Source organism: Ips typographus, linkage group LG3, assembly GCF_016097725.1.
Source record: "Ips typographus isolate SLU linkage group LG3, UJ_Ityp_2.0, whole genome shotgun sequence".
NCBI classification, from domain to species: Eukaryota; Metazoa; Arthropoda; class Insecta; order Coleoptera; family Curculionidae; genus Ips; species Ips typographus.
The window spans coordinates 11,117,371-11,135,640 of NC_138424.1; the positions used below are offsets into that span (position 1 = coordinate 11,117,371).

At 32.7% G+C, this 18,270-nt stretch overlaps 1 protein-coding gene across 4 annotated transcripts in view; it reads right to left on the reverse strand.

Moving 5' to 3' along the window:
• Window positions 1-18,270, reverse strand: part of bi (T-box transcription factor bifid) — a 104,211-nt gene that overhangs the window by 14,899 nt on the left and 71,042 nt on the right. For 2 of the 4 annotated variants that reach the window (XM_081974647.1, XM_081974646.1), the window contains exons 6-7: window positions 16,690-16,716; window positions 357-503 (exon numbers count right to left, since the gene is read on the reverse strand). In XM_081974647.1, the coding sequence (XP_081830773.1) occupies window positions 357-503; window positions 16,690-16,716 (174 nt within the window). The remainder of the gene's footprint in view (window positions 1-356; window positions 504-16,689; window positions 16,717-18,270) is intronic. The other 2 variants (XM_081974649.1, XM_081974648.1) reach the window with 1 other exon arrangement.

Genomic DNA, 18,270 nt, shown 5'->3' on the forward strand with positions numbered 1-18,270 from the left:
CTCTCACCTCATCCTCTTCTTCAATTTAGGTGCATTTACATAGCCTTAACGGATATGGTTGTTGCATATTGACTGAATAAACTAATAAATAATAAAAAAAACTATAAACCATAAGTTTGTGCTTGTGAATTGTTTAGTAATTTTGATTCCCATCTTTTTGTTGCTTCTTGTTAATAGCTACGATATTAGGAAAACTATAGTTGTAGCAGTGTGAAACGTTCAAGTAAAAATGTTTAAGAGTCTTGAAGAAACAAATGCTGAACATTCTACTCACACCCTATTTAATTATTTACTCACTTCTTAAAAAACAAAAACATCATTTTGCCTTTTGTGTCAAACAATATTGGTGTACTTACCTTTTCGTTTTGGTAAGCAGTAACGGCAATAAATTCGGTTTCCTTGAAAACGTAGGTTCGAAACGTCGAATAGGGCAACTTGAGAATGTCGTTCGCCCTCACTAGATGGAACCTGGGTTGATACTTGTGCATCGAGTTCAATATCGTCTGAAACAAACGAAAATAATTGAAAACCACTGATGATGACGTTTACGGATCGTAACGTCGTCGCCGGGGGATAAGTCACGCGTTAACGGGCGCATTGCGGTGCGAAGTAAATTAAGAAAAAGACCTCGATCTAACTAACGAACGCGAGTGATAAAAAAAACCTGTAAATACCACCATGAAAAGATTTTATTAGCGCATAGAGGCTGGATCATTAAAGGGGCATAAAACCGCATTTCTGTCATCGGCGCGAGTGATAAAAATCTCGATTCTTGATTCGAAACAATTTTCAGCCGTCCCAACGGCGAATAAAGTATTCCAGTAAAATTTTTATTCCCTCCTTTCTGGGAATAATCTGGTCTCAAGATTGCCGTCTGAGTGATATACAGGGTGAAATTGGATCGGACGTATCAACAACACCTCAACTACTAGCCCTATTTTAACTTAAAATCAACTGTTACAACCCTCCATAGCCCCAAGACTTACTTTTGACTTTCCACCCTTAAATATCTGTTAGTACATCATAGTATTTGAGATTTAAAGGTAGTAATTAAAGTTGAAACACACTGTATATAATCTGAACGTTATCAGAAGTCTCTCAAAGCCGCCGCGTCATTAAAATTACTTAACTTTTCAACACTTTTTAAGTACTGTATTATCACTAATACGCACTTGTGGTTAAAAGGGGACAGTCGTCCAGTAAAACTGGTCAGGTAACCGGTATGGCTCGTACCCTCAAGATTCCACTTGGGAAACTATACTGTTATCTCAACGGTAGCTGAAAAGAAGACTTAACATCCTATTAACCTGAACTTGGTTGCCTTTAGTTCCAAAGGGCAACGACAGAGGCCACCCGGGCGACTTTGATGTTTTTCGTCGGAATGTCCGAATTTATGGTGTGAAAGATCTCGGGAACTGATAGAGAAACGTTTTTTTAGGTATTAGTCCTTCTTTAAGGGGACAAATAAAGTAATCACCGTAAGTGTGTGACTTAAAGGGGCGAGCGAAACAACGATACTCGCCACGAATGTTGAACAGAGACGCAAACATGGCGGCTTAGCACATAGAGCCGAAAGGCACAACATTTCGCATTTAAATGCGAAAATTATGCGCGTTTTGAGGTTAAACGACTTTGCTTATAGTCGACGAGACTTGCTAATTATTTTTACGAAAGTAATTTTAATATTTCCAACCTCACACCGTGTGGCGATTTTTATAGATGTATAAATAATACTGAATATTATTTTTGTATTCGTTGGGCATTGCTGGGGCGGCCGTTTTGAAGTCCTTTCGGATGTCGTAAAGAATGACGATATATTAACAAGAATATCGCAGATCGAGCGACATTAGATCCGGTACGCCATCAGGATCGGTCATTTTCTTAATTTAACGTCCGGCTTAAAGTTTTGGATGGACGTTCAAAAGCGAAATAATGACTAAATTATGATTTGAATAAAAAAACCCAAAACGTGTTTAATGAGTTTGATGTCATATCAAGACTAATTAAAGAAAATCTCAAAGTTTAAAAGAGTCAAAAATTAAAGGTAATTGAGTAATTGATAATTGAATAGAATTGCAACGATTTTGTCAAATTTATTTTACAATACTTTTTGAACCACAATCCAAACCTGACATACTGGCACATCCTGTATAAACAATTCCCAATATGTTCTCTAGGTTAGTTTTGTTAAAATCAGCCTAACCTAACTTAACACAACCAATTGTTCATTTTTACCATGAATGGCAATGCGGAATACCAGTTGGTGGAAGGCGGATTAACCATCTCCGTTATGCCGACGACACACTGATATAATATACAGGGTGTCTAAAAAGTCTGGAATATTGCAAATATCTCGAAAACTGCTGATTTTATTTTTCTCAAAATTTGCGTTTTGTTAAAGTAAATAACAGCGCATGACGTGAGGGTGAAATGAGGTTCGCAAGTATACAGGGTCAGTCACAAAGTATACCAACTTTCTTAATTCAAACCTAACACACTGTATATTACTTCAGATTTTAAGAGTACTTATAAAGGCCAATTCAACGATATACGATTTTTATTTTTTTTTTGATTTTTTTTTTTTGGATTTTTTTTTTTGATTTTTTTTTTTGTACCTGCCTATAACAATGATAGGTGTAACAATGACAGCTAACGTCAATATAATGTTAAATTAATTGGCAAATTTTCCTATTACTTAAAATGGTGTTTTTCAGTGAGATGAGAGAAGGAGTGAAGAAGGATACTTAAGATGTCAGTCTTTTCCTTCTCACTCAAAAACACCATTTTAAGTAATAGGAAAATTTGCCAATTAATTTAACATTATATTGACGTTAGCTGTCATTGTTACACCTATCATTGTTATAGGCAGGTACAAAAAAAAAATCAAAAAAAAAATAAAAATCGTATATCGTTGAATTGGCCTTTATAAGTACTCTTAAAATCTGAAGTAATATACAGTGTGTTAGGTTTGAATTAAGAAAGTTGGTATACTTTGTGACTGACCCTGTATACTTGCGAACCTCATTTCACCCTCACGTCATGCGCTGTTATTTACTATAACAAGACGCAAAATTTGAGAAAAATAAAATCAGCAGTTTTCGAGATATTTGCAATATTCCAGACTTTTTAGACACCCTGTACAGGGTGCTGCATTTTCGATGGTTTTACGGGGTACAGAGAAAACGGTAATAGATAGAAAAAAAGTAGCATACGTGTTCCGACCTCATTTTCCGAGCTGAGATGACTGGCGAAGAGTGCGCTGCGCAAACTTCTTTTGTTTCAAAGATACGGGGGCTTTTTGAAAAATGGTCATTTTGGAACCTTCTCTGTATTTCATTTGCTATTAAAATTATCAAAAAAGGAAAAACGGTTTCCGGTAGAAGTTTTGACGTAGAATCCAATGGCGTAGTAAGTTTTTTTCTATTACGTTTAGTTTCTGACATATGACAGTAAGTTATATTTTTTTAAATGGAACACCCTATATATTTTTATGTCATTTAATTCTGTTGATTTTTACTCTTTCAACGGTGTATTAAAACATATAAGTTTGTAAATGTTAATCTTGGTAATTAGAGAAAAGGCGTTTCTTTAACAAAAACGGGCTAAATAATATGTATAAAAATACCCACAGTCGAAACAAAATTTGGCTATGTTCATATTAACATGTTACATGTCGTTTATAAACAGTTTTTTTTAACTTCTACCTTAAAAATAGTAGAAAATAAAAATGTCTATTTTTCTTATTAAAGCGACGGTAGAACTGTTTGTAATTTAGATTTTTTTAATTATAGGATTTATTAAAAATATTGAATTTTCTGATGTGTTAGTTTATATGATTTCCGATTGTTTTTGTTTCGTATTTTAGATATTGGCATTTTTTTAACTTAGCAAACGACTCTTTTTTTAAATAAGAGGATTAACCTTTACAACTTTTACACTGTTGAAAAGGTAAAAATGAACAGAATTAAATGACGTAGAAATATATAGGGTGTTCCATTTAAAAAAATGTAACTTACTGCCATATGTCAAAAACTAAACGTAATAGAAAAAAACCGGCTACGTCATTGGATTCTACGTGAAAAGTTGTACCAGATACCGTTTTTATTTTTTTAATAACTTTTATAGCAAATGAAATACAGAGGAGGTTGAAAAGTTACCATTTTTCAAAAACCCCCCGTATATTTGAAACAAAAGAAGTTTGCGCAGCCCACTCTTCGCCAGTCATCTCAGCTCGGAAAATGAGATCGGAACACGTATGCTACTTTTTTTCTATCTATTACCGTTTTCTCTGTACCCCGTAAAACCATCGAAAATGCAGCACCCTGTACATACATACACTGAATAGCGTCAACAATACCAGAAATAACTGAAATTATGAGCAGACATGGCTTTATGGCTTAAAAATAAATAAATTTAAAACGAAAATAATGATAGTTGATAGACAAGAGAACAATTCTCCACAAATATCAAAAATTGCAGACTATGAAGTGGTAAACAATTTCAATTATCTTGGTTCCTTGATTACCAACACTAGAAAATGTGAAGCAAGATCAGCGACTACCAAGCTAAATATGAAATAGCGGATCTATCACCAAAACAACGAAACTTCGTCTAGTTAATGCTCTTGTCTTCCTCATTGCAACGGAAACATGGACTTTATACAAAGCAGATAAAAACAGAATAGAGACTTTCGAAATGTGGGTTTATCTCTCTTAAGAGTATCGTGGACAGAACACCGAACCAACGTATCCGTATTACAAGAAATTGGTCCACGTTCAAGGCTGCTAAACAGAATAAACCGCATGTGTCTGCAGTACCTTGGGCATCTAGCTAGAAGATTTGGAACAATAGAACGACTAATCATAGAAGGGGAAGTAGAAGGCAAACGCTCAAGAGGCAGATCTCCAACTAGATGGGTAGACCAAACAAAACCCTTAATAAACATGAGACTGCATTATGCCGAAAGGATGGCACAGGATAGGCAAGCATGGAATCAACTGCTGAATCAAATATAAATGGTGTCACTACATCCTTTGGAGGATAATGGAAAGAGGAGGAGGAGGAATTTCCATTTCGGCATATATTTCATATGAAAAATTTGGCAAAATCGATAGACATTTAGTTTAGCTTGATACGAGTTTTTGTATTCAAAAATTACACACTTTTTTAAAAAAAAAAACTGATTTTCATAGTTATCCTTTCAGAGGTCGAGATTGCTTTCCTGTTTCCTTTGCAACAACAAACTTTGTTTTTTAGGTCAGAAATTATCAAACTCCAAAAATTTAACTTTGCTCTACATATTTAAATCATCATAATCAAGTTAAAAGAGTATTTACTTAAACTTTGTTTTCTTGAGATTGCCCATTTTTTAAAATCGAAATTAAATTTTCTGTTCGTTATAATTGTTATTGTATTGATATTTATTGTATGAAATTAATTGTAAAAATGGATAATAAACGCTTTATTATAATTGAATCAATCATACACCGACTGAAATGAAGTCATTTTGATATAAACTCACTCAAAATGGCGACTTAACTACCACACTGTCAAATTGAGAACAAAATCTCTCACTAAAAAGTAGTGTTGGCCTCAATCGATACATTTTCCTAATCGAATTAATCGAAAGAATAATTGCTTTAAACATTGGACCATCAAATAAAAATTTGATTGATGAATTATGAATTTACAAGACAGAACCAACCTAAAATTGAAATATAGATAAAGCAATAAAAAAATTAAAATAAGAGAAGTTAATAAATTATTGAGGGGCAAAATGCAGAAGATTTTAAATAAAAAAACGTTACTAGAAACATATTTACATTATTACCTATTATTTTTAAATTAGGAACTTATATTTGTTTTAAAAAGACAAAAAGGCACAAAATTATCCAAATTTTGGTTGAAATTTGATTCAAACTTGATTGGAGTGCAAATTACAGCTTCACAAGGCTTCAAACTTAGAAACAACGCTGCAAACTCACAAAAAGTCACACAATTTTCGAATTGAAATTTCTCAAAAACTGAAAAAGTTAGAAAATTCGCTCAACCGACATTCTTTAACATGTTTCATCCTCTTTCTAATGATATTAAAAAAATCTAGATTGGAGTGCAAATTAGAGCTTCACAAGGCTTCAAACTTAGAAACAACGCTGCAAACTCACAAAAAGCGACACAATTTTCGAATTAAAATTTCTCAAAAAATGAAAAGGTTAGAAAATTCGCTCAACCGACATTTTGTAACATTTTTTATCCTCTTTCTAATGATATATAAAAAATCTAGATTGGAGTGCAAATTACAGCTTCACAAAGCTTCAAACTTAGCAACAACGCTGCAAACTCACAAAAAGTGTCACAATTTTCGAATTAAAATTTCTCAAAAACTGAAAAAATTAGAAAATTCGCTCAACCGACATTCTTTAACATGTTTCATCCTCTTTCTAATGATATACAAAAAATCTAGATTGGAGTGCAAATTACAGCTTCACAAGGCTTTAAACTTAGCAACAACGCTGCAAACTCACAAAAAGTGACACAATTTTCGAATTGAAATATCTCAAAAACTAGAAAAGTTAGAAAATAAAAAAAAAATGTGTTAATGTGTTTTGATAGGAAATAACCTGTCAGTTAGTTAAAATTAAGTTAAAGTTATTTTTTATTTTCGTTTTCTCAGTAAAACTTTGACACCCTGTATCTTCGTTATTGTTCACATTTCGAAAAAATTTTATTTAACCTTGAACCTTATTTTTTGAAGCCCTATTCGCAGGTGAAAGGAAAGCCCCAACTTTGGAATTACCCTGTATATTATGAACCATCCTGTACAGAAAAAACAGGACAAAAATGGTTATTGTAACACCCTGTATCTCCGAGATGATGCGTTTGCAGTCCTATGTTAATACGAAATTTTTTGCTTAAAATTGGTCAAAGATTTGCCCATTTAACTTTGTACAAGTAGTTAATAAACTCCCTGAATATTATGATAATAATAAGTTTTTAAAATCACTTTGGAAAAAATTCCCATTTTGCTTCTTTTATAAATGCTCCAGTAAAAACACGTTAAAAAAGGTAATTCAAAACTGGTTTCAGTTTTTCACACCCTATAATAATGCTTTAAGTGTGTTTCTCTTCTGTCATAAAGTTTTTAACTTATTCTGCCAATGGCAAGTGTTAATGTCTTTTTAATGGCAAAATGAGTTGTTCTTGTACTCAACAAGTATGATTGATTATGTGCTAAATCCAAGTCAAATTATTTTTGGTGAGTCAACTAGACTAAATTTTACTTATCAATTATAGCGATAAAGGGCGCAGGACGTAGTGGTTTTAACAACAAAATGAATACAGTTAAAAACAAATGTTGTAATAAAAACGTTGTCAAGATATTGCAAGTTAGAAATTTTTCAAAATTTTGACAACCTGGAAAAATAGTATAATTGATTAGTCTGTTTCTCTGTCATTCAAAGTTTGATGATTCTTTAGACTTATTGAAATTACTGGCAGGTTTCTAACTTCTACATGCCTTAGGCAGCTGGTTCGTGTTGCCAAGTAATTTGCAATGTTTTCCTGCATATAGTAAGGCACATGGACGATCAAACCAGCAAATTAGCCTAGCTGTAACTGTAATATAGAAGCAAATTAGGGTATTTCAAGTTAGTCATTTATTCAAGAATCAAGATAAAAGTTGTTAATTAAGTTTTGGTTACTGTCAAATCATTCTACTCATATACGAGTCTCATCATTCTCTGGTATTTTTTAAAAGAGTTGAAATTCGAGGGGATTAAATTGCGATATATATTTTTTAATTATTACTTATTAGCAGCACCGTTGGCAAAACCAAAAAACTTGGCGGCTTGTCATTCGGATCGTTAACATTAAACCAAGCCGGCTTAACATATGCCGGCATTATCGATACCCAATTACTTTGGCGAGTTCTTGTTTTCACTCGTCAACCGTCGTTAGAAATAATTTTATTCCGAACCGACACTTGATCGGCGATTTTGTTAGAATTGTAAATGTCCCGGGTTTTTTGAATAAAATATACTTTACATTAGGATTGAATGGAAAACGCGCGGTCAATTATTGTACAATGTCAATTTCGCAACTGAAAGAAAAAAACTTTAGAGAGTATTCCGGTTTCAGAAAAAACAGATTTACACAGACTTGATAGAGAACAATTTACATTTTAACAACTTGTAAACCTGCTAACTTTCTATAGGGTTTTTGCACTCACTAGAGATTAAGCCACAAAGAAAAAGCACTTGACACTGGAAAAACACATTACGCTATCTATATAAGTCGCTCTTTTTTATACTTTAACATTGTTACGACATTTAAAGTATAGGTAGCAAAAACAAACGACACTCGTGGAAAGCTCATTTATTGATTTGATGCATGTGCCAGCTAACTATTTTTTTTTATAAGAAAACTTACGAATGCAAGGTTTCAAAGGTGATAATTCGCTTGTAAACTGGACCTTACAAAGTGCCCTTTCATGTACACGATGTATTAGAGGGGAAACAAATAGGATTAGTTTTATTATTGAGCTCGGTTTTGAGAGACTTCTGTGACCGCCATAAACAAAGTGATAATTAACTTTGAAAGTCTACTGCGCCATTTGTAATGCTTGATTGGTAAATGAGATAGTGGATACACCTTAAAAGTAATAATTTACTAGAAACACCCAATATGACGTTGTATCAATCAAACTGTTGTGGAAAAATTGCAGTTTTTTCAATAGTATTTACATAATATATTCATGTCAACTTTTTTGAAATATGTGTGGGTTGGACTAAAAATTATGATGAATTACAGTATAATTATTGTGTATTTTGTTAAACGTTCTTTAAGACTGACCTTAATGGCAATCAAAACTGTTTGCCTAAAGATTTTCACATTCACTCATACTTTTGGCGGTGTTGATTACTAAAATAAGTTTAGTTAGAAAAAGTCACTGTCATTTACTTCTCTGTCTCTTATATCAAAAAATTCAAAACAATATACAAAAAACCAGTGGTAAGAAGAGAGAACCAACCAGAAATCAATAGGCTAGACAAAAATGAAAAACTATTTTAGAGGTACCTCTACCAGATGCTCCAACTCCCCTCGTTAGTGTTAAATAAAAATGTAAGTAACTAACAACCAACTATTATTTATTTTTTCTTTTTGTTCAGTTGATTGTTTTTAATGGTGTATAATTTTAGTAGTACGTTTTTAATTGTTTATGTATAGAAAAAAGAATTTACTTATGGTCAATATCTTGTTTCGTCTTTCAGTATGTCGTCTGTATTTTATTTCATTCACCTTTTTAGTCTAGTTTTAGGTATCAATTTTAACAATTTTTCCAACTAAAAATTTAAGTGATTATCCATATCAAGACCTTGATTATGATACTTTAATTGTATTAATATGTTGTTATAATACTTTTGATCGTATGGGTATAGTAGTTAGTGGGCGGTCCAGCTTAGTAGGTTTACTCTTAGTATTGTCAATTAGAATACTAAAAACCCTAATTTTCTTTTTATATCATATATGGAGCAGTTATTTAGTTATTCAACTTCAATTCATAATATATCATGATAAAAATGAAGCAAATTCGAAACAACAACAAAAGACACAAAAGTTGTATGATTTTAGGTGATTTGTCTTAAGCTGCTATCAAAAGTTCAGTCACCCTTAATATACAAGGTTAAACAAAAGTATGGTGCATTTTTTAAATGTAACACTCTGTATATTATTAAATATCTAAAAAAGCTCATATTTCTGATTTAAAAAAAAAATCTGTCATGTTTATCTTAAATCCTTATTGAGATATTCCACTTTGAATAACACAGAGAGGGCTAAACTGCTGTGTAAATAATTGTCCACTAATTCCTAATATGTCCATGATGCCCAGTAATTTAAAATAATTTCTAATAACACCACCATACTCACTAATTTTCTGAATTACCACAACTAGAGAAAAGTCGAAACTTCTTAACAACAGTCACGTGACCCGGAAATTGTCGTTCTAACCTCAAAAAATCGGAAAAACTGCAATCGTAAAAGCACGTCACGTGATCATAATTTAAATTCGCAGCTGGCAACATTGTAAAGTTAAATTAAAACTTGTCAACAAAAGAGTCGTGACTCGGAAAATGTCACTTTTAGCCTTCAAAGCTTATAGAATACATTTAAACAGTCGGAAAACCTGGAATTCTTGGATCATTGGCAACACTGTAAAGTTAAGTTGAAACTTTTCAACAATAGTCACGTGACCCGGAAGTTGTAGTCTTAACCGCGAAATGTCTGTAAATCACATTTAAACAGTTGAGGAAGCTGAAATTGTAAAAGCACGTCACGTGATCGTGACAATTTAAATCTGCAGGTGGCATCACTGTAAAGTCAAGTTGAAACTTGTCAACAACGGTCACGTGACCAGGAAATTGTCATCTTTAGCCTTGAAAAGTCTTTAACTCACATTTAAACAGTCGGAAAAGCTGGAATGGGCCTATCCCACATATCATAAATTTTTGTTTTAATGACTGGAATCGAAAGAATAGGATCAAAAAACTAATTTTTCATATTCTTGAAGAAAAAATTATGGTCGTAAATGTTCCTACATTAGTTTGAATTTGTCCATTAAATTTAAAAGATCTGTTTTGGCGCGCATGTGACGTACGTAATTCTGGGCGATTTTATTGGCTGTTGCACGCCAACTGTTTCACTTCTTGTCGCTGATTGGTTGATAGTGTAGTACGTCACCGGCGGCGGGCGTTTTAAACATGAGATTAATGTAGTTTTTATCATCATTTTTTTTCTATTTAGACTTAATATTTTTGAAAACAAAAAAATACGGGTATAATATTTTCAATCCGTCTTTGTAGTTATGAAATAAAAAAAAATTGTGGGACAGGCCCATTGTAAAAGCACGTCAAGTAATGGTGGTTATTTGTAAATTTTTTAAAATATTCTGAACGAGTAGGTACGTCCAGACCAACTTTTGTTAGAAAAAAGTATCATCAGAATGCCCTAAAACCTGACGGTAAACCGTTCCAAAACCAAATGGTATTGGAGACGACAGAGATGACATTCACCCACAAGAAAACGAAACGATAAGCTGCTGTACTGAATATACATACCTGGGGACAAAAGTTGATAACGGAGGTCGTACAGGGAAAGAAATAAAGGACCGAATTATAAAAGAACTCGATCCTGTGAACCAAATGTATCTCTAAAAGAAGCTCTTATACCACTCAATATTCAAAAGTATAGTGCTGTTCGGATTTCGGATGTGAAACCTGGCAATTAACAACAAATTTAGAGCGCCGACTACTATCTTTAGAAAAGGGCTTTTGGCGTAGATCAGCAGGAAGGTCGAGATTGGAAAAAATAACGAAAGACCAAATTAGGGAAATTATGAAGGTAGAGACAACTATAGTAGAAGAGATCCAACGTAGACAACTAATATGGTATGGACATGTGGAGAGGATGGAAGATACTAGAATACCTAAGCAGATCCTCAAATGGACGCCGACAGAAAAGAGGAAAAGAGGAAGACCCAGGGCGACATAGACCCGCGGAATAGAAAAAGCTATGTCGGAACGAAATCTGCAACCAAGGGACTGGGAAGACAGAAGAGGCTGGAGGTTAGGAACCGGAAGGCGCAGGACGCTATGAAACCGGATATACCTATATATCGAATGCCTATAGAATGTATCAAGAGTATTATCAGAATGCCCTAAAATTACAACTTAAAGAAATTTGAAGCTGTCAACTTTTTGAACGGCTTTTGTATCTATCTGTCCAGACTAATATCAAAAATTTAAAGAGTTTTCAAATGACCACTTCCAAATGGTTTTTTCCCTAAAGAATTAGAGACTTTCCTTTGATAACAATATGCAACCAAACTAAGTTGGATACAACCTTTTTATTTGAAACTGTTTATAGAACGCACACTTCTAATTATAGCCATCGCCCTGTATAACAATTTGTCGATTTATAATCTATTAGTCTAGCTATCAAACAATTTCAATTAAGTAATTTGTGTTGTACTTGACTCCTTGGTTCAACTGTCCAGCTTATAAAGAACAATTAAAGTTAACACTTTGCACGTGTTGTTAGTTCTACTTAAATATCGCTATGAAGATAGTATTTATTTTTCCAAAAGAAGAACAATGTAAAATAGTTTATGTCTGTCAAATATTAGTTTGGCTGTCATTCTTCTATTTGTTTGTAATTCTATTTTCATCTAAATTTGAGAAATGATGAGAACTTAAGCTTACGCTTTACATGACAGTATAAACGACTTTAAACAAATAAATTTTACTTAGATTGATTGACCTCTTATTTTTCATTTGTTTTTTTATTCTACTTTAGTAGGTAAAATTCGTTTCAATCATCCATAATCCAACGTCTGTTTCATATTAACAATTTAGTTTATAAAAACCTACTACTTAACTCATTTATACTAGCACATAGTACAGTTTTAGGTTTTGAAAATTGGCGTTAACTGACCATGTTAAGATGTGAATTTCAAATCGTGAACAAGTATTCAACAAACTTTCCGATGTAAAATAAGAATTGTGATTATCCAACATTCACTTGTTTACCATAAGTCTGACATGAATGAGTAATAAAGCGAAGTGTCGTTAAAACGACGATTTATGTATCGACTATATTTTTCTGCCGAAGAGGTAAAACATCAAAGAAACGTTATCAGTTCGCGTCGGTTGACCTCAAGATCGTCGATCGATCTCATTAAATGACAGTTTAACGCAAACTCGATGCTGTTTACATTATTATTATAGAAGCAATCTTATTAAAATTATTAAGTCCTGTACGGTCGATTTAGCTTGGAAGAGACATTTCCGATGTCATATTTATATGGCGAGATTTCCTCTGGCGGCTGAGGTCATTATTTGTTTTTTTCTGCCCTCGGGTGTATTACAATTATTTTAATGATCCTGTGGTGTGGGTAATGCGGACTTTCTTTAGATAAGGCTGATCGGGTATAATGAAGACGTTATTACTGAAGCGCAAATTGGCCGGCAGTAATAAATCCGAGTATGGTACTGGCACATCGATATCCAGTTTTTGTCTCAATTACTAAACAGACGACAAAAATTTGTCATGCTACGATAATTAGATAGATCTGGTGTCTTGCGGTATTTGTGTTCATTAAATAGGCCGGCATTCTTGCTGTGTTTTCGATTCTTATCTTTGGTAAAACCGAAGTAAGTCCAGAAAAAACAATCAGATACCGATCTGTAGGTGTATCGAAAAGTCAGGTCATTTTGCTTAATAGACTGTCGAGCCTTGTTTACCTATCGGAATCTAAACCCAAAGATCTATGACAAATTATTTCTTTATTAAAACTGACGTGGTTATGACGATGCGATTTTTAATTGATCGCCGATCAATCGCGTACCGACTTGATCAATGACGCGTCATTTAAAACTTTACATTTTTTCCTTCTGTTCGTTATTCCGACGTTGAACTTTCCGATCGCGCATCCGTACAACTTGTACATAGCCGGCATTATTACCGATTTTTTAAATCATAATACGTTAAGGCGCCGATTCAGACACATATATGGCAAAAAAGGAGAACGCTAGACGTTGATTTATGTTCGTACCAACAATTTCTTTATCTGTTGATGGATGTTGAGAACGGACAGAGTTATGGTCAGCAGAGCAGGAATTTGAAAAAAGTCCAAAACGTCCGATTTGGTTAATATTAAGTAGGAAGTTCTGTCGCTTTGCGAGATCGACATGCAGAAACCTTGCACTTTGTTGCTTGTCCCATATGTTTTTTTTTCTTCATTTTACATAAATTGTATGTTTGGAAGAATAGAATTTCAAACGATATTTAAAAAATTTTAAATAATGTTAGTTGAAGTTATGACAAAAATTATATTTACATCACCAGAGTGGTAATAGTTATTTTCCTAACAAGTGCAGAAAGTGATACTTTCCCGCACGCTGACTGAAGTTGCCCAAACAAGCGTAGCGAGGTTGGGCATCAGTCGACTGCTTGAAAGGCACTTTCCGCACCTGATATGAACATTATTTTTTCTACGAGTGTTTTCCAATAATTGAAAATAATAGATAAATTAAAATTGAAAAGTAAAGTTTTAATAATAGTGAATTTAACAATACTACAAAGGGAAAGGAAAATTACGGTTTTTTCGTACCAAATATGCCTTTATTCTTAATATAGATATTATAATAATTATAATATAGAATAAAGAATAATATAGATAATCTTCCTTTCCCTTTGTAATTGCTATCATGGACGTAAAAATCTTTACCATTTAACAATATTGTTCTTTTATACATATTCATATTATGTATGTAACTAAAATATAACAGCACATTAAAAATAGTAAGCACAAAAATAAAACTTGATTAAAACCTACAATCTTGATACCCACCATAAATGGGTTATTGTTGTGATGAATTACCTCTAATCTACTTGTTATTGATATTAATAATAAATGAACAATTATTATATGGAATAATAATTTGGAATATGATACATATATTAGCATAATTTAGTTTTCTCACCCTAGTGCGGAAAAATGATTTCTTTACGCACTAGAGTGGGAAAATCTTTATTTCCAGAACAAAAATAGTGCGGGAATGTCAATACGAAAAAAGAATTTTACAAAACTGTTATATTATAATATTATAACAGAGTGTCCCGTAATTTTACACTGGTAAGCTGCTAGGAGCCAGGAAGTCAAAACCAACATTTTCCACCTTATATTTGTTTGGTCACACTGGCTTTTTCCACTCAGGACTTCAAATTTATAAAGAAAAAGTAATTAAAATTATTAACTTAATACATTGTTTCAAAATAGCAAGACTAAGCACAGCGGATGACAAGTTGTACTTAAATATGCAAGAATACTTTCAAAAAATTACTTTTTTTAACATCTTCTAGCTCAGAAACGGATCCATGTGTATAATATAGAAAAAGCTTGTTTTGATGTCCTCTAGCACTGTTTAAAGTTTATCGGTGTATTTATGATAAACCCTGTATACAGGAAGCAACAAATCAAGGGACATTATGGTGTACAAACTGTAAGAATTAATGGGCATTACTAAGAATTAGTAGGCATTATTGAGGGACATTAATATTTTGAAAATTAGAATTGGAAACGTCTAAATTATATTATAAAAAAATATCATTCAAAATTAATCCGTTGGACAACAGCAAAAAATTATGAATTTTGTAATTTGACTTCTAAACATTTTGACGCTCTCTAGCGGCAAAACAGTATCACTAACCATTCAACGTACTACGTTCATACGTCATTTAATTGGCTATCCAATGACGCATAAAACTCTACCAAAAATGCTACAAATATGCGAGTAATTGAGAATTAAACAAGCGAATGCACCAAAAAAGTGTCAAAAAAATGACGCTCTCTAGCGGTCAAACCGTCTAACCTATCCACCCAAGTTGGAATATTTTTGGAAAGTTCATTTCATTGGTCATCCATTGACGTATAAAACTGTACTAAAAATTGTGCAAATAAACGAGTTATTTGAGATTGAACGAAAAAATGCACCAAAAATCTAGAAGTAAAACGGTACCACTACCGTCAATGGAAAACTCATTTTAGTGGCTCTCCATCGACATATAAAAGTATATGCAAAGTGTTATTATACAAATACGCGTGTTATTTACGTTTTAGTGACCAGGTGCACCAGGAACATTTTTTAACTGTTTTAGGGCTAATCTGACCATGGAAAACTAGGAAAAACACGTCCTTGACCTACAAGGTCTACCTCGACGTAATGGTTGCAAATTTCTTGAAAACCTGTTTTTGCAAATGACTGAATTTTTTGAAAATTTTCCTGAGGGTCAAATTTGAAAAAAGATGTTAAATAAAATAGAAACAAAATTTTGTGCACTTTTAAACACAAAAATATGAGAGTTTGATTGTCTTCTAGTAATGTTGTGTAAAATAGAGGGATGATAAAATTAATATTACAGTGTAAACTTAAAAAGACAAAGAGCAAAAAAAGATCAATTTTTTTTAAAAAAAACACTGCAAACATCAAAGCAAACGTAAAATAAACCTATATTTTTGTCATTTTAATTTGATCTTCCTTAATTCTTATCTATTGTTGGTTATAGTAATTAAATTACGATATATTTTTTTTTTAATAATTGAGTGCAACACAACATTGTTGTGCATTATAACCAACCAGTCTTCCAATGACCATGCCCTACTGCTACTAATAAATCAATACATATACAAGCTCCTTTAACAAATTTTTCACAATGTAGATACTACTAAGCAAGTAGAAATAGCATGCAATACAAACCACTGAATATTCAAACCGCCCATCGTTTAAAAAAACATCTAACAATCTCCCCTTGTTAACACTGTTAAATATTTGACAACTGACGTCGGATTCCTGCTGGATAATTAGCAGGGTTCGAAGGTTAGCCGGGGGATTTTCACTCGAAATTCCAGTGGGGATGTTGTTCTCTTAATAAGCCGAAAAAGCAATTTACGGATTTAGGTTTTATCGAATCGGTTACTGGTAATCTAATTGCTTCCGGCTTTTTTGTCCGGAAAATTTAGTGGTTTGTTGTCGTGTGATATCTACATACCTAGTAGGACCTACTTAACATTATCAATAAATACTACAGTAATTTCTAAATTAATTAAAATTAATAAGGAAAATGGGTACGTACCAGGAAATCTATGGACTTTTCTTTTAACTGAAAATAAAGAATAGTTTAGACAATGTGAACTGCAATTATATCCTACTAAGTATGTAGTGTATAGTATAGTTTCACTAATGCAATACTTTGGATTTATGATACTTAAATTGAATGTAATAATAATTATTAAATAAGTGGACTTTTGGAATTAAATCCATTCAACAGGGTCAAAACCGACTCTTAGTTAGGCATAAAAATTTAAATTGCTTATTTTTTTAAGGTTGTGTCATCAAATTGCTTACATACACTCTCTTAATAAGGTTCCTTTTAGAACTTAAATTGGTAGTAAATTGCGTACACTGAAACTAAGGTGCAGTCTAATGCATGGCACCAAAATGGAAAAACAAAACGCGTTCTAAGCACCCAGCGTTGGATATGCCAATCAAACTAATTTCTTTGCGAAAATTCCGAGCGACTGTCTATACGAGCAACATTCTGTACACTCACTCAAGCTGCAAATTCCTTTACGAGGTATAGGCAAAAACCGACTCAAGACAAAATAAATGATTACGGCGAAATAAGAGTCACTTCTTTATTATCAGATAAACGGATCACGTAACATATCTCGGCGATTGAGGACGCGGTGTCGATGAAAAATGCACTAAACCAGGACAAACGCGCGGAAAAAAAACGTTATTTAAAGTGATGATTAAAGCCGTAAACTACTTTGAAAATCTCTTAATTTAGATACACGCTAGTATAAGCTTTGTAACTTGTTTTGTGTCAAAACCAAAGAAATGGCAGTAGGCGAAGCAGAATGAAAAAGCAGTTGGTAGACGTTGAGACAATTCAAGTTCTTAATGAAAAAAGTGAATTCACATACATGTTCATGTTTTTATAAACATTTTGGAAGTGTGATACGGTTTACGGTAATAATGTCAAAACATTGAAATTATTTTTTTGAACTTGGTAGTGCAGGTTAAATCCAAATTCTCTTCCTAATTTTGGTTTTTTTGATATTAGGATCCACAGAGCATTCCGTTTAAAAACTAAAGACAATTAGCATACGTTTTTAAGACTTAAATTCAATTTAGTTGAGAAAAACCAGATTTTTATTAGATATCTGAATATAATTTAAAAATGGTTTTTGTGAAAGGTTGTTATCCATTTGAAAACCGATAGTTGGTACGGTTGATCCGGCAACATCGCAAAATCAAAAATCATTTAGAACGAGAGGAAAAAATAATTTAATTCAAAGATTTAATTGAGTTCTAAAGTAGTATGTTCCATTCGTCCTGTTATTTACTACGATTTTTGTAACTTTTAATGTAGCACTTTTTCACATCAAAATCATTTTTTGGAAACACATATTTTCGTTTCTTGGAGCTAATTAACAGCTACTTTTTTATGTAATATCATATATTTTTTAGTTTGCTGAGCATTTTCAATTATCTGTTTTACATGCAAAGTGAGAGTAAATTGCTGGAAGACAAGATGAACAAGTACTTTTGTGATTCATGTAGTTGTTTTGAAATATTACCTTTGATTCACCATCATCTGACTGAATATCTTCTGATATTTTAAAATGCAGTCCTACATAATAGTTTTCAT